Genomic DNA, 24354 nt, shown 5'->3' with positions numbered 1-24354 from the left:
TCCTTGATTTCGTTTTGATTTGAACGAGTGTAGAAAACCCAGGTTCACAAAAGTGGAGACGAAGGGGATAATGATTCAAATACCTGTGTTATGCTCATAACTACTTGTAAAGGATTTTCTAAAATAAGTACGGTAATAGTAATAGACTTCTAGCGACAACAACAATCTGTAACCGCTGAAAATTTCGAAGCATTTGGTCCTGTAGGTGAACAGAGAATCGATTATTTCACAAGAAGAAAAATGCAAAATGACAACGTTAGCTTATAACGCAAAAACTGAAGGCTCTTGCGTCCCCCTAATATTCCCTCGCGGATCTCAGTTTGAGAACCACTGCATTAGGACAAATAAATCCATCCTTATCTCATATCTTTTACATGAAAATGCCTACAATGAACTACACACAATACAGTAGGTAAAACTTTATATTATAGTAAATAGCTTAAAAGATAGTTATCGCAAGACCACCGGAAACAAAACGAAAGTTAGAGTATGGAACAAAACACTCTTGTTACAAAAAGTTAAACAATTGCTTTACACGTAAATCAATATTTAAAATGAAACCATCATAATACCAACACATAAAATGTATAAGCAGGAGATTTCCCAAGCTATAAGATGTTTAAAACACAATGCCAGAGATCAGTCAAAAGGTTGACATTAGCAGGCTCTTTTGTAAAAGGCCATTAGGGTATCATATAAAAAAGTTTGATTTTTATTTGAAAAATGTATCGTCAATCATGTTTCATTTTAAATGTACAGCTTGTTCTTTTATTAATATCTAAGTGCGGGTCATGGCAATCGTGTCCTTCTAAAATATGGACCTGTTATGTGAATAGTACGAGTCTGATTTTGTCAGGACTAAAATTTAAATGTCAAAAAAGTCTATTGATTGAAGAATATTTTTTCCATATCTGTAACAAAGTGATAAGCTTCACATACTAGGCAGTGTATCTTCACAAAAGTGGTTTTTCTTTACACTAGGCGCTAGGACCTTGGGATATCTCAGCGAGTTCAGTTACATACTAAATGCAAACAAACCAATAATAGTAGCAAATAGACAGAAAGCTGAAGATTCACATTGCTGAAAAATAAGGGTGAAATGCTTGTTGCCCAGCAGTCCTTGAATTTTTTCAAATTTTCCAAGCAACCCTACTTGATGATGATAACAGAAATCAAACTCAAAATTATGACAATATTAGAACAAGTATTTACAATTCCAATACCATTATACTTCAAGAAATTTTGCCAATATCTTCTTAGTTCAAACTCAATATAATCAGATCTTAACTCTGCATGTTATTATAAACCCACACTACGGTATGAAGACATTCTTCCTTAAAATGGTATTTAAGTACCAAATCTTACAAATGATACAGTCTCAATTTAAATCCACACTCAGCACCAGCATAAAAAGTACCGTAGGTATTACATGTCTAAATCAGCATGTGGCAAAGATATATGAATTCAAATCTTACAAATGATACAGTCTCAATTTAAATCCACACTCAGCACCAGCATAAAAAGTACCGTAGGTATTACATGTCTAAATCAGCATGTGGCAAAGATATATGAATTACTTGTGCTGTGACTTAAAATACCGCTAAAAAAAATCAAAATTACCGCTCAAAAAAAGACGAACAAAAAAATATATTTCTACAAAAGTTTTGCACCTTCTGACATGACAGAATCGTCCAAATCAATCTGACATTGAATTGTTGAAGAGTTTGCTTGTTCTTCAATTAAATTAGCTCTTTCATCCGAAGTAGAGAGATTGCTTCTTTCTGTGGTAGCACTACCAGTGTTTGTATCACTCGCACTCACATCTTGTAAACATTTTTCAGATTCAGAATCGTTTTGTGTTATACATATACCATTATCGTTACTTAGAAGAGCCTTTTTCTCAGTACACACGTCATCATCCTCTTCACATATTATAGTAGCAATAGTATTATTTCCTTTGTCAAAATCAGCAACAGGTTTTTGAAATTGTGACGGATTCACCTAAGAGATAAGTGGTATAAATGAGTGTGAAAGAAATATTTTGATATATAACCATCTGAATTCCAAATCCTATAAAATATTATAAAAATGCTGCATTGAGTTTTCATAATCAAATACCAATTTTAGCATTTTAAATGTTTCAAATCACGTTTTGGAGAAATTTGAGTAACTTTGTAGCAAATGTGGATTGTAACTATGGTGTATTTCCGGCTTTCGCCCAAGGGTTGAAATATAGTGTTCTTTCATTTTTTATGATCTCACTGCTTAGATTTGACTGTATAACTGTATTAAGGGTTTAAGTGTTTATTCCAATATATCTGTATTTGGATCCAATTCGATTGTTTAACACAAAAGTGCGAACACGCAGATAGGGCCATCAATCCCATTATAACTTTAAAAAAAATGTAATTATTGAGAGTCTGCCCTATAAAATTGGTTAGCTTGACTTGAGTTCTTAAAAGTCTCCTTGATATGCATTATAACAGTGACTTCGGTGGTTACATTCTTTGCTTCGAAGTGGCTTGGTCATATTTGAAAGTAACCGGCAGCATACTCATAAATGCTTGTAAAAACGGCTAGATGGTCCTGTTGTTTGCCTGGAAGTGGCTATATCAAATTTATTTGTCTTGAATATTTGATTAACTCTGCCCGCATTAAACATAAATTTTCAATGAATCAATCTGGATTTGCTACTTGAATCTAACAGATGTGACTTGATTACAACAAGGTGGCACATGGTTGTATTGTTACCTCAAAGTAGCTTGGTCAAAATAATCTTTAATATTAACTTGCACTGCCCATGAGTCACAATTGTTCAACAACTAAGTAGGGATTCTTTGTTTAATGCATAACATACATGAAAAAATCCCTACCATAATATTCTATGTTATTTCAAGTATTAGGATCCGCTGAAAACCCACCTGAACCAACATTGCTTTGTATAAGAAGTGCAAATCAAGATATGATGAAAATATATGCGGCCTCATTTGATAAGCTACTCTGGCTGTTTGGAAAACATCGACAACATTTTCATTTGCGAGTTCTTGATGCAACGAATGTACACAGGCAAGTTGACCGGCAGAAATCCCACCATATCTGAATAAAGGTTAATCAGCTATAAGCTACACGCATGATCAAACATGGGTTATCTATCAGGTTTCTGCAGCATCAAGTACTTATTCTTCTGAGATTTTGTATTGATGGGATCGTGTACATCAGTGGTTCACGAACTTTTCAATCCGCATCCTCTTTTTAGAATAAGTCAAGTCTCATGCTCCACCTCAAAAATAACATTGAGCTACAAATAATATATATCAAGGTGAAAGTATGTTTTATTCAAAAAATATGTGGATGTAACGTAACGTAAATATCCCAAATAAAATAATGTAAATATCCAAAATAAAGCAGGCAAGATCGATTAGCTTCAAGCCCCATCAAAAATTTTTATGCCCCCTCTTGTGGGACACGCCACACTGTTCGAGAGACACCGGTAAGCGTATAATATGAGGATGCTGTATGATAAATGATGACTATTTTGAGTCTTGTAGTTTGTTTGAGAAAGTCTGATTTTCAGACGAAACATGACAGAAATATATTTGTGGTAGAGCTTGGCAAGACTCTTCAATCACACACAAAAAAAATTTTCTCAAATTTCGAATATAAACAACAAACTTTAGATGAGGTTGTTTCTGATTTCAGTCATGACTTAAACGAGCACTTGATATTAGCTTTGAGTGAATAGTAACAGGAACACATACCTATCTTGTATAATAACGCTTCCATCTTTCTTAGCTGTATATTTAACGATTGTATTAATTAGTTGTGTAAACTCCGGGCCTATTTCATCAATATTAGGCCAATGGCTTAAATCCAACTGCTTCACTGCGAGAACATAGTCATCCTAAAAACAGAAACACAAATAAATGGATGTAAATAGCAAGTCAGCTCAATCATTTACAATAAATTTTAGTTACCGTAAGTACTTGATTCCTACAAATTAATTTTGACTATATACTAGCATAGGCCAATTGGATCTAATTTTAGATCGGACATCAGATAAAAGCACTTTGCAATAGTACAGTTCTAAATTGCCACTAAAGACATGGTTTAACAATTTTTATTTTTTTTCTCTCAAAAGTTGATTACAAAATCCTTATTCAACAGGCAGTATTTCAAACCTTGGTTGCTTCCAAAACAAAATCTCTTATCACAATTTCTGTGACATTTCCTTCTTTTGTTGACAACTTCTTTTCAGATTCGAAAGATATATTGAAGGAAGGACATGAAATATGATGATCTTGAACAGGCCAATAAATATCAGCTTCATCCTGTGAAATGAACAAAATACCAATATATGACAACCCCTTATTACTTATCGATTTTAATCGGTAAGTACGTTGATAGGTATTTGTCTGTATGTCTGTTAGATGCACGCGATATCTCATGAAAGCGAGATTGAATCTGCTCCAGATTTTGCATGTGCATTCATCTTATCTCGGACCAGAAGCCTATTGATTTTTGGCAAATTATTAATTAATTAGTGATGGGACACAAGGTGTCACTATGGTGTAAGACCACTGTTTTGGGGGATCCCCTAACTTTCGATCGATAAGTCTTCGGTCTCCGACCGATATTCTCGTATAAACAATTGACACTTTTAAACCGTTTTGTTTTTCATATTATTGTTTTTGAACCATCAGTATATTGTATTTAGGTTGATTTACTTTGTTGGCCATGTGAATATGCACATTGCTCATCCTAAGGATCTTCGATGTGTATTTTGGTTGTGTTTTTGTAGGATATTAAGTTGTTATTTAATATTAAGATTCTTATCCATGGTTGGCGGTTAGATTAAGTTTGCCATGCATTATCTGTGGGCTCAGGAGTCTGGACAAGTAGAATATATGTGGAAGAACCTGCTCACATGACATCCTAACACACTCATAGCATTGCTCTGTATTAGAAGCCACTCAGAAATAGAAGTTTCAAGTTTTTGAACGATCGCCATATTTAGAATTTTCAAAGTTTAGGGTTGGAGACAAATTCCCAAACTGCCAGAGTAGGAGTCAAAGTTTTGAATTCCTTGAGTTGGAATATAATACTTTCAAATATAATAATAAAATTAAGATTTACATCAGCAACTCAAAATGCATGAAGCATACAAAAGATTCTTCACAGTTTTTGATTTTCCGTGATTTCGAAGTTGGGGCCGTGATATGGAATAAACAATTTTCTTAACTTGTAGTCGGAGTTGAATAAATTCGCCCTCAAACCTGTAGAAAGACTAAAACTCACCCATTCTACATCGCGAATCGTAACAACAACAGAACAGTTATGATCCCAGACTAGTTGCCAGAAATCTTTCCTTGTGTTAGGAAGCGGTAGTTGAGTTATGATGAACATTCTACCATTACGATAACCCTGTAATAAAATGTCAATATTCATTAAGTGAAAATGATGCAAATTTAAATTTACTTCCTTATATATATGTTTGAACGATTTCACCCTAAACAAGGCTCTGTCCAAGCATCCCCTGATGTGTAAAGAGCTGCTATTTTTTTGAGTGAACAGAATCTTTCAGGTTGGACACGCCTACTCTCTGGTTGAGAGTATCGGTTGACAGGTTTGACCTTTAACCTTCAATGCCAACAGGGTTAAGTCCAATACTCTAATGCAAACTAATATCTAAATTGTGTTTTAAACTTCTTATAATAGGAAAAAATTTTCTCAAATATTTGCATTTTTAAAGTGAAATCGTGCCTCACTGATTTTTTTTATATACCGGTACTATATTATTACAGAATATACCAATTCAAAAGTAGATAAATTTTCTGATATGGTTATTCCTATGAGCTCAGATTATACCTGTAAGAAAGATGCATTTATATAATCAGAACCCTCATTTCCAACGCGATAATGGAGAGGTACGCGAGATCGAAAGATAGGTAATACTCCGTTAGGCCGATTTTTGTTCTGATTTATTGATCGTGTTGCGAAATCATAGTCAATTTCACGGCTCACATGTTGCGCAACAATCTGAATGAAAAGAAATTACTTATTTATTTGACAACATAGTTCACTTGAATAAAATGTAATACAGAGTTGAAAATTATCATTAGGGCACAACAAGTAACATACAAAAAGGGCTGCAGAGATGGAAATAAGCATTTTATCGCTGACATTGTATCTGAGGTCTAAATTCTGATGTTCCCAAAAGAAAATGCTGGAGTGCCAATTTAAAACTTTTGCACATGGAAATGATTAAATTTGCAGCATGAACTGAAAAGGCATCGACCAAAAATTTTTAATCAAAGCTAAATGAACTTGTAAATGCCAAAACTAGTGGGGAAATTGTGGCTATCAATCACAGAACCAAAAGTTCTAGTAATGTATTTTAACCTGGATTTTTGTCAACCCCATTCTGGCTTGACTTGGAATGGGCTAGGGAAAGGAGTCTGAGGTATTCCTCAATTCACTTCCTTGGGTATGGGAATAACTCACAAGAAAATAACTTTTATAACATTTATTTTTTAGTGAGAACAGCATTCTCACCCACATTATGCGTACTGTTCGCTCATTTGCATCACACAAATGACTAAATCACAAAATAATTGTTGTGCTAAGGTTTGTTTATGAAAGGAAATGATAATTTTGACATTGAATCATGATTCCCGGTAGATTTATGTTCAAATTTTCAGAATCAAAACATTGACCACTGGCACTCCTTATTTTATTCCTACCTATGTCACCATTTGAAGTGACTCAATACTCGAGACATCTACATGAAGTGCTTCTGAATCGTTTTCAACTAACCGACAGTGAGACCGACTCGCCTTCGAGCTCGGGCTGAACTCGAGACTCTGGAGACCCATGACTTGAGGATTATGGACTCAACACTATTTCATATTAAATCAAAATCAAAATGTTTATCAGTTATTTGATTAGTTAAATTTTAACTATTGGGTCAATTATTTTAAGCATACCATGAACTGCTTTTCCATTCCGGTAATTTTACTGCTTTCTTTCAATCCTCCAGATTCAATATCCTTAGCAGTATTTTTTAGGTTATCTCCTGCAATCTCCACGATAGATGATGAAGATAATAGACTTTGAACATACGTATTCAACTGTTGTGCCGGAATTTCAGTGTTTCGACAAGTAAATTGGCAAAGTAAAGCGTCATGAACGAAAACATATTGATCCTGAAAAGAATGTTGATTTTCTAATTATAAATGGAAAAAAAAATTCAAAATAACTGAAAATAAAGATACCAAACAACCAGATAACTCCAAATTAGGATTTTGCCGAGAAATGATATTTTCACGCAAAATAGTCAAAAAAACGTCAACAAGACTAAATTTTACTTTCAACCGAATAAATTTTAAAAAATTTTCCTTTTAATGCTTTTTAAAATTGATGCATCCAAAGCTAAACTATTTTTTTCATGTACGTTTCTGAACTTTCTATATACCAGTATATTCTTTTCAACACCAGAATATGCCAAACCAAAAAGATTACAAAAGATATCTAACCTCTGTCTGCACTAGATGATTTCTTTGCGTTCTGATAAATTTTAAAAATTTGTTGATATTAACTTTTCCAGTAATTCTAGCCATTTGTATCATGCTGTGCAACATAATGTATGTACCAGTACGGCCTACTCCAGCACTAAAATGAAAAGGCATTAAAATTAGTGGAAACATATTGTTTACTATGATCTTATGGAAACTGCAATATTACTTACAGAAATGAGGCAAAAAATAAACAAAAAAGAGCAGTAAGAGTAAATCACAAAATGAAATCCATATCGAAAAGTTTGAATACAATTATTTTCTAATTTCAAATGGTCAAGTTACCACATTAAATATTTCGTTATAGGCGCATGTCACTGAATTCAATAAAAAACATTTATGTAAATTCACGTATAACCGCAAAAACAGCAGACAACAATATTTAGTGTAATGGTTCCACAGAATTTTGTGACTGATGATAACTGTTTAAATCAAATATCCAGAGTCAACAGGAAGTCTCAAAAAGAAATACAACTCCCATTGGTTTTCAAATTCCGCGTACCGCTGAATTCAATGAAAAATTCATGCAAATTCTTTTGGAACCAGAAACAACAATAATATTTAGTGTAATACAAATTGTTGTGACTGCTATAACACTCTCAAATAAGCATAAAAAATTCTGCAAGTATAAGGAGAATTTCAGGGGTTAAGGGTCGCGGAAACACTCAAAGAAATTGTCATACATTCTTACCTGCAATGAATGACAATCGGACCAGAATCGGATGACTCAAAGTAATTGTCATACATTCTTACCTGCAATGAACGATAATCGGACCAGAATCGGATGAATTAGCGACCGAAGAGATTCGTATGAACTTGAGAAGAGGTAAAATATATTCCGGCGTTCCATGATCTGGCCATTGCGTATAATGATATTGTAATATTCTTCTCTCATTGTTGCGAGACTAAGAAAGAAAATAATACAGTTGAGGAGAAACTTTTGAAACAGATTATGACCAATGTTTATTGGGCGTTTTATATTTTCAACCAAAGGAAAGGATGTTCTTATACACTTTTGATTCTGAACAAGGCTCTGCAAAAAAATGAAAGGACAAAAATTTTCTTTTGGTTCAGCCTTGAGCTAAACCCACTTTTTTCAGTGTGGGTGAGTCGGCAGGCCTGTGGATTGATCGGTTAGCAAACAATTAATTATTACTCCCACTAAACTATATAATTAAACATGTTCAAATGAAGTTTGATTATTCAGTAGAAAATTTAAGAGTTTGGACTAGTAGGTTGATCAAAAATTATGTCGTTTTTTGATAAGTATAACAAGATTAAAAATATTCTCACTCGTCTCTTGCTCAGTTTCGTATTACGTAATTGAAAAGACCGAACAACATAGTTTGCATATACATCGACATCACGTAATGTGACGCTGATGTGTTTATATTGCTCTCTACCATCCTGTGGCCAATACTGGTCACATTTTCTCTGAAAATAAGAAAAAAATTAAGAACGGCTATATTTTTATGGTACACATATATCATCATCAAATCACCTATTTTTTACTATTAAAAAAACTGACTAGCAGTAAAATTCATGTTCATATCAAAGTAACTTGAAACTCTATTTATACCCAAAACGTATTACACTATTGAATATTTCATATTGTTAAATTTTTCATCAAGCATATTTATTGCAAAAATTGGTCATAAAATCGTAACTCATAAAGCTTTTGATTATGCTATACTGAACAAAAATTTCCTAATGAAAGAAAATTTTCATCTGTCATTAATAACTTTCAAACATTTCAAATTCCAATCAAATTTAAATATCAATATAACAGTACAAAAGCTGAAGCATACCCTTCCATTTTCTACGAGATTTGTAATCATCACAATGATTGTAACATTATTCTCCCATATCATCTTCCAAAAATCATTGAAAGTTTCTGGCAAGGGACCCTGAATAACGTGAATAATATAAAAATACAAGAGTGTAATGTACAAATATATTGATATATGTCTACCTTTACTGAATATAATGTATATTGTTCATTGGGAAAAGGCTCACAAAAATTGATCAACGCAAAGAAAGTATGGCAGAGACTTTTTGGTACTCCCGAAGTGTGTAAACCAAGATGGTGGACACCGGAATGTAGTATGTGTACCAGGTTAGGGTTAGGCCATAATTTCAGGTACAAATACTACGGGAGTCACTTGGCTAATCCCCGAACTCGTAATAGAACTAAAATAAGGAAAATTGGAATAAAATTATTGCCTATCCTTAACGTGGTACACATACTACGTTCCGGTGTCTGCCATCTTGGTTCACATACTTCAGGAATACCGAATTTTTTACCCCAATCCAGTGAGGTTTGAGGGAAAGGCCCCAAGAAATATATAAGATGAATAGAAAAAAAAACACAATAGCGTTCCGGTATCAATTTACTTATTTAACTATCAAAAATTTGAAAGCAAATAATTCCGCCGTTGAAAAGAAAAGCTTTTTTGTTTTAACAACAAAATTTCAGCAAAATTATCCATAAATTTGTGATCTTTCTACTAAACTCACCTGGCAAGCAATATAGGCTTTAGGCTTTTCATAACTAGAAACATAATTAGCGTTGATATAATCAGAAAAAGGATTCGAAGTCGACCGCCTGCGACCACTTGAATAATTAAGATGAACACGGCTATGATCATCTGAAAAATAAAGTTTTATTACATGCGTTATTGAGGATATTAATGAAAATCTCTCCTCGAAATAAAGTGTCCAATTCGAAAATCTCTGCTATCAAAATATCCAGTCAAGTTCAATACCATTTCAAATTCAAATTGAAAAACACTTTAAGATTCAAATATTATGGATAAAGACATAATGTCAAGTTATACTCTATGGAATCTGACAGAAATCAATATTTTGACAGTGTGTCAGTGTTCGCTCATGAGAAACCTTATCAGTTTAATCGTATTTCTGTTTTCATTTTGATATGAGAATTTTTTGATATCTTCTACACTCTGCTCTGCACTGCTCAAAATTGCTGCTAATTTAGAGCCACTCGTTTATAAAATAAGTATCTAATAGATAATACATAAAGAATAATGATGAATTTGATATGAATTACGCACCTAAAAATTGCAATTTTCATCTAACAACCATTTAACAAAATTTTCTATAATAATTTTTTGATAATTGTTTCCTGACAAGAGTGAAAGAGAATCATCATTAGCAGTCTCAATGAAGCAGTAAATAACCATGGTGTAAATAATTCCACAAGGAGTGGCAAGTTAAAATATAAATTCTCATAGTTACACAAGACTTACATGCTACAATATTAATGTAACGATTTTTTTCTTTGTTGTCTGGCAATTGTGAGATCTCCCAAGTAAGTGCATCATTGGATAGGTTTTGAATTTCCTAATTTATAAAAGATGAAAAAACAAAATTGAGACATTATTTCATGCCTATTTAAACTGATACTTTTTCTATAAACCACAAATTCAATACAGATGTGATGCTACTGATACCATATAAATGAAGATTGCATCAGAACAATCTTTTCGAGATTATCAAAATCAATATTCGTTATACTTAATGTAGTAAACTCCGTATTTTAGGAAATAATTTGGCTCAATAATAAATAATAATTTATATAATTTGTCAAATAATTTGTTTTACCTCAAACTCGTCTCGAAACTTCTGATCTCCATTCCTATGGCCCAGCGCAACATATTGGGCTAATTCATTGACAGGAACAGCATGATCGTCCAAATTTTCTGGAAATATGATTTATAAACTTGGGGGAATCTTTTTTTTTTTCTGGCAAAATTGGCAGAGTACTGAAATACACTCACCTGGCATCGATGGAAAAGCTGCGTTTTCAAGCACAACAGGATAAGATCGGCTACGACAAAGCATTCTCAATCGTGAATTCCAGTTTTTGTTCCTTTGAATGAAATGAGATTCAAATAAAAAATTCTCCAGGAAATGACAACACGTTCATGTTTTTTTAGGTAGAAAAAAATACTACCGTAGTACAGAATTTTTTTTTTACTTTACCTCAAAACCAAAAATCCAACAACTGCTACTGCGACGGCGAAAAGTAGAAAAATGATGATAATAATGACCATGTTCATGTTCGTAGATTCTGGTTTCATTGTTGTGCTTTTGCTTGCCGTCGTTGGGGTATTTACTGTTATAAAAAATGCAAAAAATATTTTTCAATTTTATTTGGAATTATTAAAATGACAATTGATTCTAATGTGTACTACACCAAATACATGTGCATTCAGGACATTGCTCTTGTGCATCACATCACAGCCCAGCCAAAATCATGACATCACAACCAAGACATGTTTTACTGATATTTTTCAAAACTTGTCTACCAGGGAAGTTCGGACTTTTAAACGTAATAATCGAATTCAAAATTTCTGACATTAATTCAAAAAGCATTGAGTTGATTGAGCATTTACAACAGACAATTAAAGACTTGCATATGCGAAAGTTTTCGTTATCAAAATTTTTTTCTCCTGCGATTATTAATGAACTGTGGTATGGGTTAAAATTTACATCAGCCCGGAATCGAAGTTTTCGTCAACTCAGAATAAACTTTTGAATGTCTCAGAGTTTAGAGTCGGGATGTAAATCCCCGACTTCACAAACCCTAATCAAAGGTTCTAAACCTCAACTTCAAACCCCAAATCGCCAAGAGGTGAAACAATTCAAGCAATGTCCAAGAGATCCCAGTTTTCCTGATCTAAACACATTGCTCCTAGTGTGCCAACGGCTGCTTATCCGAAACCCTGTTTATAGTCAAGATGTTGAACAACTACTAAAAAATTACTCACAAATTCCAATAGGTATACATGTTGGCATTGGTTGAGACCATGTTCCATTACTGAGACAAGAAATATCTCCAGACATAGATAAGTAAAATCCAGTATTGCAAGTGTAGATGACAGTTTCCTTAGGTGTGAACCTTCTAGCTTCAGGAATTCTGGTTGCGTTATCAATATCACCTGGATCTCTACACCTTATTTTAGTTGCTGGAAAAAAAAAATGAAAAAAATATTCAGAAAAGATGCAAAAGTTAAATATTTACAAAATTGATTGTTAAAACTGAAATTCCCAATTGCATATTATTTTTGAGAATTCAGAAATGAACAAACCCAATTAACAGTTTATCAGTGAAATAAGCCATAGGCGTGATGAATACATTTAAGTGACATATAGTTCTACATACATATTTCCATACCAGACAGTGACTAGTAACTGGAAGAGAGGCCGTGGTCCGCCATATGATTAGGTCGGCTTTCCTGTCCCCAGAATAAATATGTAAATATCTTAACATATTTATATGTTAACTAATTTACCTGTGAATGTGCCTATCACATCTTAGACTTTGTAGTCTCGATAGAATGAACCATATAACTAACCATATATGGTTTCCTTCCACAGTATATGAGTTAATGCATACAATCTCCATGATGATTTATTATGCGGCATATTTAAATGCCTTTTTCTATGCGTCATTGGTAGTTCAAGTTTTTTCGGTTCAGCAGTCCCTACTCTGGTTGAGGTGGTGAGGATGGGACTTGAACTTGAGATATTGATCTGCGATGCCATCATAGTTAAGTAAAGCGCTTTAAGGCCCAAGTCTATCAAAATAATCTCAAAGTTAATAATATCTTACTGCATTTTTTATTCTTGCAACATTTGTATCCTCCAGTGATATCTTCAACACAATATTTTCCTTCTGGACATACATTCTTGCTACATATACCAAGTGCAGTATCTGAATAAACATTAAAAAATTGTAATAAATGGGGTGTAAAGAAAATTTTGATATCACATAAGGACTTATGCGTCAATGTGTTGGCCTAAACTAATTCATTAATTGTATCAAACTATCAAATCAACCATAATAACCATGTGAAAATAAACTGCCAATTCATTTTGAACACTGCTCATTTCGTAGACATTCTTGTGTAACTAATAATTAAAATAGTGTTTACTAAAAGGTTCCCCAGTTTATGGAGTATTGAGACGAAAGACAACTGGTTCAAAAGAGTATTTTCTTCAGCGGAAGGTAGCACTCTTGGAATTTCAATTTTCGACTTGGTTGATTAGAAAACATTGTGAAAAAAAGGAAAATTCATATCGATCGACATGTATTTTCATTGTCGCCACAGAAACGAAACTTCAATCCAGACTCTCTATGAAATACACATTACTAGGGTGACCACTGACAACCTATGAAATTTCATCCAGATCCAGAGATCGGTTCATTCGTTAAGACGCTAGAGCTTCGACACACAGACAGACAGAATGGCCGATAATAAGGGTCACCCATACCGGGAATCCAATAAACGTATTTATTCACAGAAAAAATTAACAGTAGAAGGGAGTCGCAGAAAACTTTAAAGGTTATCGAGTTGTGACAAAGAAATCTTCATTCATTTTTGTTCTCTGAGTTCGAGCTGAACACAAATACCTCAAATACCATACTCACCATTACTGATAGACGAAATATTTTTGTTTGACATATCATCCAGTGGAGCTGAGCAAACAGGATCTGAAAACAGAAATGGTTTGTAGCATTTTAAGATATGAAAATCTTGTGATATTGCGATGAAAAGATAAATCAAAAGCAAGACAGACCATTAGTCTCATATAAATATTTATTGCAGACTTATATGTACAGATAGACAAACTTGATTAACTCACAATGCATATAATATCACATAAGGCAAAATTTAGGAAAATGTTTATTCCTGAACACAGAACGACAGTTGACTGTAAATATTTGTATGAAACACACGAAACAATTCAGCAATACTTAGAATAAATCTGGCAACACAACATAATAAAATGCAATGAAACTATTAGAGGTCATTTATGAAATGTGAAAGTGATAACCTAATGTCAGAATGTTAGACCTTGACCAATAGAAAATAGGGGAAGGAAAGCTGATGAGACAACTTAATCATATAGCGAACTACGACCTTTCGTCTGATTACTAGTCCATGTCAGATATGGGATTAGTCAGTCAGTTCAGCAGTTCCGGTAGCTATTTGTTTCTGATGAATAGACTTTATGGTGTTGGAAGCCGTGATCGACCGGGTTTACATAAACCACCCTACGGCAGGGAGGAGCCCAGCAATCCTCTCGCACATAATTAACCCCAACAGGCTGACAGGGTGCGAACCCACGCAGCAAGCATACTGCTGTACTGATAACCGAAAATATTAACTATACCAGTATACAGGTACAGCCAAGGTAAGGTTTGCAGGTTTGTGTATAAATGTAGCACAATCATAGTAGTGTTGGCAGATTGTACCAATAATTAGAGCAGTAGAATGCAAAGTTATGAAGTTACAACTCACCAAAGTATAAAAAGCATTGAATGAGCACCAGCCATGGTATAATAAGGCCATGGATCAGCATTTTTGTGTTTAACGTGTGCAAGCCCACGACAAACCAGTAGCTTCGTCATGCAGTGTACCGTATAGTTGAATATAGTCTGTTACATTCCTACCATATCTTGCCAATCAAATTGTCAGCCAAGTCCCACCTTTGACCCACAGCTGCACAGAATACAGGAATAGATTGGAAACAAAAACATGTCAAAAAGTGAAAAAGAGGTTTCCGGAGTCTGGGAATTGAAGGTTCGAATAAGTCCGAATATCCGAATCAAAATTGTGAAGAGAGAGAGAAGGCGATTTTTATTTTTCGTGATCCAAAATAAAACAACACTCATCGTAATAATGAGAAAAAAACTAATATTTAGTAATAAATTAGTTTGGTATAGACAGGAGGGAGTGTTACGACCAGACGGTCACCAAAGTCAACTCCCCCCTTCTCGCCATTATTTTTGCGCGGTTTGGCGCATCGTGCTTAGCGTTAAGAATACGCTCGCCACCTCACCTTTTATTACCGTGCGTGTGTTGGTAGGATAGGATTGAACATTCATCCCGAGGGATAGGAAAGCCGATAATACGGCTTAATCATATAGCGAACCACGGCCTCTCGTCCGGTTACCAGTCCATGTCGGGTGTGGGATTAGTTTAGCCAGTTGTTTGTTTTCGAAAGCATGAACTTGATGATAGAGGAAACCGTAACCCAGTGGTTCTCAACCTTTTTTTTATGTCGCGGCATACTATTTAGCTCTTCAAATATTCGCGGCCCACCTATCACAAAACACGAACACTTTCTACTCATAAAGAGTGCGATAGTCGAACGCGAACAAATGGTTAATAGTTACCGATATTACAACGGTTTTATCACATTAATGTAGGTGAGAGCGTCTTCTGAGCACCTCACATTATTTTTAAAATTGCGCGGCCGCACGGTTAAAACGTGGTCTTCAAACGCACCATCGATCATGCGCTTGGGTTTGCTCGCCCTTCCCCGTTCCACGTTACGCCCTTATTGGACACGTAGTGGACATAACGATCGTTTCAATATTATGTTGTTGTTGTTCTTGTTCTTGTTCTTGTTGTTGTTCTTGTTCTTTGACACGTTTTTAAAAAGTCGCTTTTCTCTTCGAATACTGGACCAATTGCTTTGAAATTTTCAGTGGTTGAAGATTAATTTTTTCGCTAGAAGGCTATTACTTTTGTTTATTCTTAAATTTTATATGAATCCTATGAGATATGATATTTCATACAAAATTTCGCGGTATTTATTTTTACTCATGGGAACACTGTTTTACACTTATTTCAAGCGGTTTCGCGATCGATTGTCTTGCTCAGTACTACAGCTACTGTAGGTCGGTACTGGTAAGTTGCCATACCGGTGCCGTAACGCAGTGAAATTGACTTATTCCTTCCGCGGTATTACTAATGCTGCAATGCAAGTTTTATAGCCTATCGTATGCGGAACGGAATATCAGACCTACAGGTTCGGTACCGGTATTGGTAGCTCAGTACGTAAGTACGATATTGTTACTGGTGCCGGTACCGGTGTCTTACCACAATGAAATTACCGTAACTTATTCTTTCACGGTCCTACCAGTGCAGAAATGCAAGCGTTGTAGCACTTGTAGCCTACTATATTTGTTTATTTTGATGAGAGTCTACTGGAAACAACATAAAATTTGAAAGGGAAGAATTGTTCTGTGATCAATTATCTGTCCTAAAGTGTAAATAACATAAAATTTGCAAGGGAACAACTGTTCTGTGATCAATTACCGTATATGGCCTACAGTGTACAGGTAAGATGCTGGCTGACTGCTAACCGGTACTGGTAGCTCAGTACGTAAGTACGATACTGGTACTGGTGCCGGTACCGGTGTCTTACCACAATGAAATTACCGTAACTTATTCTTTCACGGTCCTACCAGTGCAGTAATGCAAGCGTTGTAGCACTTGTAGCCTACTATATTTGTTTATTTTGATGAGAGTCTACTGGAAACAACATAAAATTTGAAAGGGAAGAATTGTTCTGTGATCAATTATCTGTCCTAAAGTGTAAACAACATAAAATTTGCAAGGGAACAACTGTTCTGTGATCAATTACCGTATATGGCCTACAGTGTTCAGGTAAGATGCTGCCTGACTGCTAACTCAGTACCGCTTGACACGTTTTTAAAAAGTCGCTTTTCTCTTCGAATACTGGACCAATTGCTTTGAAATTTTTAGTGGTTAAAGATAAAAATTTTCTCCAGAAGGCTATTACTTCTTTTTTCGCTATGACGTCATCAAAATTATGTGACTCTACGTGTCCATATATTTGAGCATAGCTCTCTTGTTATTATTGGACACGTAGTGGACATAACGATCGTTTCAATATTATGTTGTTGTTGTTGTTCTTGTTCTTGTTCTTTGACACGTTTTTAAAAAGTCGCTTTTCTCTTTGATTACTGGACTAATTGCTTTGAAATTTTCAGTGGTTGAAGATGAAATTTTTCTCCAGAAGGCTATTACTTTTATTTATTTCAAATATTTCTGTTAGCTCTGTAAGATTTGTTTTTGTTTGCTATGACGTCACTAAACGTTCTGCGGATATCGGACGCCATTTTGTGTCCAACGGACCATCTTGCAATTTCAATTCACGCTGTCACAAGACAGGAGTTCTGGTACCGTAACACAGCGCGGTGACACTGAACTAACTCGTAGCTGTCAAAAGCTTGAAAATCCATACAAATATGAGAAATAAAAAGATGAAACTTGGCAGGTGGGTAGAGTTGTGTTTCTTTTAACCATATTTGAAAGTTTCGCGTTTCTACATTTGAAGGAGGGGGAATAGGGGGTGTGCATTTCCGATACGTCGATAATATCTTTGTCAACCAATTTACGGCCACCGTGTTTTCGTCTGTTTGATTGCTGTGATGTGGTGCTTTGTTTATAATTTAACGAGTTTTGTTCGAAATAACCGTGTTCTTGAAATATATGACGGTCAGAAATGCAATTAGAAGCCCAATGTTTTCACGCTGTCACAAGACCAACAATTGTCAACCAATTTGCGACCACCGTGTTTTGTCTGTTTGATTGCTGTATGGCTGCGTATGCGATAGTCTCGACGCAGCATAAACGATGATCAAGGCTTGAAATCCGTGGTCGCACACTGGTCGTTCGGTCGCAAATACGTCTTTCGAGTGCCGTACTTTGGGGATTTGTATAGCTTCAACCCTTTGTCGTAGAAAGTTAATACGAGGTTTAGCGTGTAGAATAAATGCCGCCAATGCACCCACGGTGAAAAAATTAACGGGTTAGATATATTGGTTTTTGTTTTATAGCGGTTTGAATGAAATTGTCCGCAGACTGGCTACACCACCCTAGGCCTGGTGAGTTGTCCGTGTAGTCGAATTGTTCATCAGCCCTAAACGGCTATGACAGTCACTGTACCAAAAATTGTACCCCGATTCGGCTGGTGTTAAGTTGACGCATGTTATTTAGTAACGTTTTTATCTGAAATGTTTGACTGTGGTTCGGTACCTGATCCGATAATACGGTACATAATTGACTCATATCACGAGATATTTCAACTGATGTTTCAATTGTCACAGGACCTAAAATATCTATGACAGTCCCTGTACCGTCACGGTACCCCGATACAGGTACTGGTAAGTCACCGCCGGTATGTTAGTCGTTGGTCACCGCATATGATTTTTGGGGAATTGTTCTGCGTGTCCATATATTTGAGCATTGCTCTCTTGTCTCATGTATTCTCACTTTTTCACAACTTAATTCATTTTTGTTATTAGAATTTAATATGTTTCTCCAATTGCCAAAATCATTCAATAGTGTTGTTGTCGGCACTTACGAGAGAAATGAAAGAGGCAGAAAAACTGTATTTCATTACAACAATTAATTATTATCGATAAAAACACTAAATAGGTTTAAAGTTGCTATAAACAATTTTCACTGCTGGACGTATCTTTTCACGTTATGAATTTCGTACAAGGCCCAAGCATAATTTGATGGCAAAGATCATAGCATTTATTATGTCGAAACACTTATTCGACTTTTCACACCACAGAAACTATCCGAAAAAGACAACCGTTTTTGTGCTCGAGATATGAAATAATCGTCAATTTCGCCACACTTTCGTGAAGTAGTGCAATTTACTAAATTTATGAAGGTTTTATCAAGTACCATTGCATCAGTGTTTGGACTACCACGCGTTTCGCCAGATTACTGGCATGATTGCAGATCGCAAGGGTGAGCAAAATAGTATATTTTCATCGAATCGAGTAATTTTAACGAATTGTCGAATATCGGGTTGAATTTGGGATTTTATTCCGACTTTTATCTTTTGGATCGGCTTTGATCTTTTTGTCGCCGTTTATAAACCAACTGTCTCAATTTTAAACTAAAAATATTATCATTTCTGAAGATCGAACGCGGGTATTTATGAAGACGATAGTTGACCATCTTGATTTTTAGATTTCACTTTTCTATTGCACGGCTCTTTTATTTTCCTATTAAATAGGATAGGATAGGATTTACATATTTATCCCGGGGGAGAGGAAAGCCGATAAGACGGCTTATCCATATGGCGAACAACGGCCTCTCGTCCGGTTACCATTCCAAGTCGGGTATGGGATTAGTTATATAGTTTTGTTTTCGGAAGCATGGACTTGGTGGTGGAGGAAGCCGTAACCGACCAGCGGTTACGTGAACCACCCAACGACGGCGAGGAGTCCAGCAATCCTCTCGCACATAATCATCCCTGCATGAGATTCGAACCTGCGAACCCACGCAGAGTAATTAGAGGTGCGGTGGCGAGCGTATTCCTAACGCTTAGCCCGTTGAGCCACACCGCCGCACATTGAATAAAAACCCTGCAAAGTCATTGCGTGGATCCTGAATGCTATTCTGAGTTCAAATGATGATTGAATAATTCGGCAATAATGGCAATTCTACCTCACGCTTCTACTAGTCAAACCGTGAATTGGTAAAATTTGCCGCTGCATCCACGCGTGTGCATTTTTCTCGTCTGCAAGCACAAGGCAAATCGACATCGCCTGCTGCCACCTTCTGATATGGAACAGTAGGCCTACTACATGATTACTCTGCCGGGTGCTACACCGCATAGATACACAAAATGGAGAATTTCCCGAGGCACCCCTGACAATTTCTTACGGCACCACGGTTGAAAAACACTGCCGTAACTGTCCAGCGGTTACGTGAACCGACCTACGACGGCGAGGAGTCCAGCAATCTTCTCGCACGGTATTCAGAGGTGCGGAGCACAGCGTATTAACTAACGCTCAGCATGATGCGCCACATTGCAGGGGTTCAAATTACATTGGCTGAACATGCGATTTACTGAGGACAAAAGCCGCAGAATTATAAATTTCGATCACCAGTGCTCACGCTTGTAATATCGAATTATGATTAGAGATGCTGCGGAAGTGGTGGAATTCCTATATTTTGCGCGAATCCGTTGTTGCAATGTTCGTTTGTTGTATCCGGTCGGCTTGGTTTTCTTAAATGAAGGAACCTGGGGCCCCATTCGCCAAACTTCTTTATCGTTTAACGTGTTAGTAAAGCGCCCACTTTCTCGTAAAAGGCAAAAATGGTATTTTCGAAGTATTGTTAATATTCGAGAGCATGTTTTGCGCGCCAAAACAGACGTCTCGTAAAGTGCCTTCTTCTCTCATTTTACCGAGAATCGGTATTCACTAAAGTTCTTCAACGCGCCGGAGTGTTCGCAAACTAACGAGGGGAAAATTTTGCTCGTTAATAGTAGTTCGGCCTGTCCTCGGCATGAATTCAGGTTAAAATGTATGTGTGTTTATTTGTAACAGTATCTACATAATAATTAAACGGTATACCAAAGACGGGATACATGTTCAATACTTTACTGGCCTAAGGCAAGTATGTGCGACATGCACCCCAACATATGCTGTGGTGTTTGCACACTTCGTGAAAAATTGGTATCAAAAATCCCTAAATGCCTAACATAGGTAAGAGTGACTGTAGTCTAGTAGCTGTGGACCCCCCTATATATGTCAACTAACATCAAATATGGGATTACATATTCATCTATTTTATTGTCTGTTGCAGAAGTAGTTTAACAATATCTATCTCAGAATTTATTTCATTCATCCATATCACAGGATGCAAAAAGTAAAACAGAGATCATTGCAAAATAGGCTTATCCGCTCATGGCGGCTAGCGGCAGTGAATGATACGGTTGAGTGATCATACAGTGGTTTTTGTTCAACGACGACCGTGCGTTAGATTTCGAGAGAACTTGCGTGACCGTGCTGCGTAAAATTTCTACGAGATGTTTAGTGCTAGTAAACGCTGCTTTTTACGAAGTTTGGCGAATGGGGCCCCTGTTGTTTGCAAGATCGTTATTATAAAGTATCGACCGTTAATTTTTGCCTTCTGTAGTCTATAACAGCTAGATCATTTTTTTTGAACATTTGAACTTTCTCAGAGATAAAATGACCGCTAAGGATTTGAATCCAAAATTATAACACATATTTAATTAAAACTGAAAATGCGCCATTATTCACATCATGCTTGCAGATATACCGAGTAAAAAATCGCGTGTGTGACCGACAATTGTTTAATTGTTACATCACTGGCAAGTCATTACTAATTAGCCACTGTTACGAAATTCCAAAAAGGAAATGGATGCTCTGGTAAATGTCTACTGTGGCCAAACAGGCGCTAGTCAGATCTGTCTTTAGTGCTTGTAGCGTTCATTGGCACAAGTGTGATGACATTCTGTTTGTCATTGTGCGATTATCTTTTCTTAACTTGTGCACGATAGTCGCATTTTCAAAGTTTTAAAACTAGGTCTGCTATGAAAACCTCCGTCAGACAATCACGGGTCTCCGTTTAAGCCCCGATCTTTGTTTTCAGAAAGACACGATCCTGCTGCTTTGCATTAAGGAAGAAGTTATGGACTGTGTCTCTGCTTCGGGATCAGGCTAGGTTTCGTTTCTTCTCCATATCAAAACATAAGCCAGAAAGCGAGGGGAGGTCGAGAATGATATGGCCTTGCTTTGCGAAAAACCTAAATTGCATATTTTGGCTATCGAGTTGCAATCACATCCGTCACTTTGAGTTTGTTGCTTATTATTAAGAATCACGGTAGGGACATTCAAATGATGATTAGGTTCATATATCAGCCCCTACTAGACTCGTGTGTGCTGAGTAGAATTTTGCGAGAATTTAGTTTGCATGGACCTTTATGCAAGTGTATATGTAAGGATGGTATTACACAGATACAAACTTCTAAAATATTTCTAATTGGAGAGACGTCAGCCAATTATTTGTTTCGGTGTAGATCATACTGCAATTTCACCCTCGCTTAAACAAATATTGGACAACCTCTTATGCCGGTATTCGTGTGAAAAGTGTTTACAAATACAGTACTGTTAACTGACGTGACGGCGCTCACGTGCCGATGATCGAGAAGGAGTTTTCGCGTTGACGCCTTACGGTGGCGCTCGAGAGTAAACAAGCCTATTAGAACACTATTAGAACATTTTTGAACCTCATCGCATTGACAGTCCCGACAGAAGTACGTAATTTAAAGCTTTAATTTTTGTTTTGTAAACTAGATCATAAAATACTTTTTGGACTTTTGAAATAAAATTCCTGATATGGAAATTATTGTTAGTTTCTGCATTGAAAATAGATTATAGATTTATCTGACAATATTATCACTACCGTCAGCACTGCCATTATGTCTATTATACCCCGCTAATTGTTGAATATTAATCTCCAGTTTGTTGATCTATCTTGCATAACGCACTTTTATTTAAAAAATGTATGCGTTGTAAATATGCCAGTAACGGTATTTTTTGGGGGAGCATTTTCCTCTTGGCCTCGTTCCAGGTTGTATATAAACCGCCAATGGCGCGATAATCCCTTTTCATTATGAAGAGCTTTATAAGTCGAGTATTTAATTAAAACCCGAGTAAACTCGGAAAGAATCTAAAGTAATTTTCCTCGAAGTGAGGTATGAACTTGATTGATGTAGACGCGACCTCTGTTCGTCCAAAACTCTGAAATGCTTTCATAGTGTCCTTCCAACCAGAGGTTATTACTTCTCTCGTCTGGCGTCGATCCTAACACCATATAAATGCAAGTTAGGCTAATTTATTTACGACGAAATACGCAATTAAAGCTCATCCCCATCCGCATTAACTTGAACACACATAAACCTCAGATGACAAAATTCCTTCTGGGCATAAAGGCCTTGAACGAAAACTGGAGAGTTACGTCATCTCCCAACCAAAGATTCATACATATTATTGGAGTGTTGTCCCTCCTGGGGCCTGAATCGGCAATAATTGGCGTCTAACAATGTCCCACATGAGGCAACATGGAAAATACTTCGTGATTTTTGCTGATTGACATACGATTCAATAAATGAGCGTTTAGTGTACTAATATAGCTAATAATCTATCCAATAAGACATAATATACCTTAATGTTGTAATTATAGTAGATATGGGGTTGTGAGAATATATCAGTCTCATTTTTTCTCGGAAACCTGTCGCGTTGAATATAGTACTACTCAAGAGCACGGACTTTCATTTTTGTTGAAATTTTTTCTCTTGTTGCCTCGGAGACCTGACCAAAATTGATGCATCAGATATGTCTGCAGGCTTTTTACATTAACAAAAATCTAAAATAAATTTAAATGCTAATAATTCTCATCTTCGCATTATCTGTATCATTTTGTACTGTGATATGCAAACCATCTTTGGCTATAATGCGTATTTTTAGACACTGTGTTTCACAATGATTCAGACACTTAACTTACCCTGCGCGATTTTAATGAGGGGCAAAATTTAATTTGGAGGTAATTCTAAAAGAGGTTGGCGGCTTAAAATGGTTTTGTACAATTTATATTGCCATTAACAAAGTGTAGAGGTAGTTGAAATGAAATACAACTCCCGAGATTAGCCAATGTCATCTCCCGATAAAACTCGTTTACCGTCAATTTCAGTTACGGTTACCTGTTCTCTCATCCTCACAGTGTAAGCATTAAAAAGTCTACGATACAAATCGCGCTTTAATTTGATTACCTCGCATAATTGATGTATTGCGAGATTCCCGATGGGTTTCGGTGAATGACACGTATTAAAATACATGATGGCCATCCTGTCAGAAATTAACTTGCACCCCGGTCAGAAATTAAGTTTGCCTGAGATGAGCCACATATGCTTTCGTTCTTAACAGTTCACACTGGTCTTTACGAAGACATGTAATTATTTTTTAATATTTATCAAGCATGGCTCGATGAAATATTATACCCTATTCTTGTTTAAAACAATTGTAATCGATATTTCATCAATGTGCAATAACGCAAGCGCCAACGTGAATTCATATGGCTTTACACCCGTGCGTATAAAATAAAAT

The 24354-nt window shown here is 35.9% G+C and overlaps 1 protein-coding gene across 1 annotated transcript; it reads right to left on the bottom strand.

The window, feature by feature from the left end:
- Positions 1-404: 404 nt before the first annotated feature.
- Positions 405-15126, bottom strand: LOC120339353 (receptor-type tyrosine-protein phosphatase gamma-like). Its single transcript, XM_039407459.2, has 20 exons — positions 14903-15126; positions 14029-14091; positions 13210-13311; positions 12365-12562; positions 11577-11709; positions 11372-11463; positions 11196-11293; positions 10841-10934; positions 10089-10219; positions 9380-9478; positions 8865-9005; positions 8325-8476; positions 7533-7668; positions 6984-7202; positions 5866-6036; positions 5296-5421; positions 4179-4328; positions 3759-3901; positions 2922-3096; positions 405-2001 (listed from the first exon to the last, which is right to left on the bottom strand). Exons 1-20 carry the CDS (start codon positions 14961-14963, stop codon positions 1654-1656), a joined length of 2832 nt encoding a protein of 943 aa, XP_039263393.2. The 5' UTR covers positions 14964-15126; the 3' UTR covers positions 405-1653.
- Positions 15127-24354: the final 9228 nt, after the last annotated feature.

Source organism: Styela clava, chromosome 9 (assembly GCF_964204865.1).
Source record: "Styela clava chromosome 9, kaStyClav1.hap1.2, whole genome shotgun sequence".
NCBI lineage: Eukaryota > Metazoa > Chordata > Ascidiacea > Stolidobranchia > Styelidae > Styela > Styela clava.
The sequence above is the reverse complement of the archived record's forward strand: the minus strand, read 5'-3'. Positions and strand labels throughout refer to the sequence as shown.